Below are 1,763 nucleotides of genomic sequence, written 5' to 3'. Positions count from 1 at the left end.
ACAGGTTTCTGCTGCAGAGGTGCTGGTGCTGCTCTTGCCAGCTTTCCTGTAGCTCTGGCCCACGTCTCCCCAGCAGGTTGTAACTGCAGTTTCTGTCTTGCAGCTGTGGGTCCATGTTGGTTGTCAAACCCCTGTGTTGAGAGAAGCAGCTGAAATGCCACCCAAAAGGTGACAGAGGAGCAGCTCTGGTGACGACCTGGCGACTGCTTCATCCCACAAGGATGTGCCTCTCAGGGTGGGTCCCTCCCTGCCAGTCCCACGGGAGAGCAGAGTAAGGTCTGGGAACTTGGGTCAAGGAGCCATGAGCAAAGCACAGGAGCAGGGCTTTGATTAGCTCACCCCCTAACGAAGCTCCTCCCCAGAGTGGACATAACCAAAGCCTCACACAAGGGTGCCAGGGCTGAGCCTTTTCACTTAAGCCCCGACACCGTGAGGACGAGGGACCTGCAGGACAGGAGTCAGGACCATGTTATGATGCTGGGGCTGAACGTGGACCTGGAGCACAACCATGACCAACAGCTCCACCTGCATCGAAACAGACCTCAAGTCCTACTATGCCATTACCTACACTCTGATCCTGATCCCTGGACTCATAGGAAATACCTTAGCTCTGTGGGTCTTCTACGGGTACATGAAAGAGACTAAGAGGGCGGTGATATTTATGATCAATTTAGCCATCGCCGACTTATGGCAGGTGCTGTCCTTGCCCCTGAGGATCTTCTACTACTTGACAGGGACGTGGGAGTTTGGGAGGGGTCTCTGCATGCTTTGCTTCTACCTGAAGTACGTCAACATGTACGCCAGCATCTACTTCTTGGTCTGCATCAGCGTCCGGCGGTACCTGTTCCTCATGCACCCCTTCAAGTTCAGCGACTGCAAACGCGTCTGCGACGTCTACGTCAGCATCGTGGGGTGGGTGGTGGTCTGCCTGGGCTGCCTGCCTTTCCCCCTCCTCAGGCTCCAGAAGGGTGCCAACAACACCTGCTTCGTGGACCTCCCGGTGAAGGAGGTGGAGCTGCCCATCTCCATCGCCATGGTGACGATGGGTGAGCTGGCGGGGTTCGTCACGCCCCTCCTCATCATCCTCTACTGCTCCTGGAAGACCATCTTGTCCCTCAAAGAAAACAATTCCGCTTCCCACGACCTGGGGGAGAAAAAAAAGGCTTTAAAGATGATCCTCACCTGCGCTCTGGTGTTCCTGATTTGCTTTGCACCTTATCACATCAGCTTCCCGCTGGATTTCTTTGTCAAAACCAAGAAGATTGGGAACGGGTGTGTCCAGAAGGTGATCTCGGTGTTCCACGCCGTGGCCTTGTGCCTTGCCAGCCTCAACTCCTGTGTGGACCCAGTCATCTACTACTTCACCACGGATGAGTTCAGGAGACGCCTTTCCAGGCAGGACTTGCAGGACAGCATTCAGCTCCACAGCCTCAGCTCCATGAGGAAGCACTCCAGGGACGTGCTCAGGGAGGACATCACGGACTACTAGTCCTGGCCTCCCCCAGAGGGTTGGCAGGACCTCAAATGTTCCCTATATTTTGGGGTTTGGCCCTGTTTTGCATTTCCTCAGGACACAGTGAGTGAAGACTCAGCCAAACTTCTGCTGATTTCAGTGAGGGGTAGAGAAAACCATCCCCCCCAAGCCCAAACTTGACTGAAAAGCTTGTTGACTTAGTAGGTTGGTTGCAAATTTTCTCTGACTCTTAAGTGGGAATAATTACTGTGTAATTCCCATAGGACCCATTTCTAAGCTGGGGAGCTCT

General features: G+C 54.1%; 1 protein-coding gene across 1 annotated transcript; it reads left to right on the top strand.

Annotated features, from left to right (window-relative positions):
* Nucleotides 1-508: 508 nt before the first annotated feature.
* Nucleotides 509-1,489, top strand: GPR174 (G protein-coupled receptor 174). Its single transcript, XM_009996613.1, has one exon. It carries the CDS (start codon nucleotides 509-511, stop codon nucleotides 1,487-1,489), a length of 981 nt encoding a protein of 326 aa, XP_009994915.1.
* Nucleotides 1,490-1,763: the final 274 nt, after the last annotated feature.

This window comes from Chaetura pelagica, unplaced genomic scaffold (assembly GCF_000747805.2).
Source record: "Chaetura pelagica isolate M959 unplaced genomic scaffold, ChaPel_1.0 scaffold103, whole genome shotgun sequence".
Classification (NCBI taxonomy): domain Eukaryota; kingdom Metazoa; phylum Chordata; class Aves; order Apodiformes; family Apodidae; genus Chaetura; species Chaetura pelagica.
Note: the sequence above shows the minus strand (reverse complement) of the source record. Positions and strands in the feature narration are given on the sequence as shown.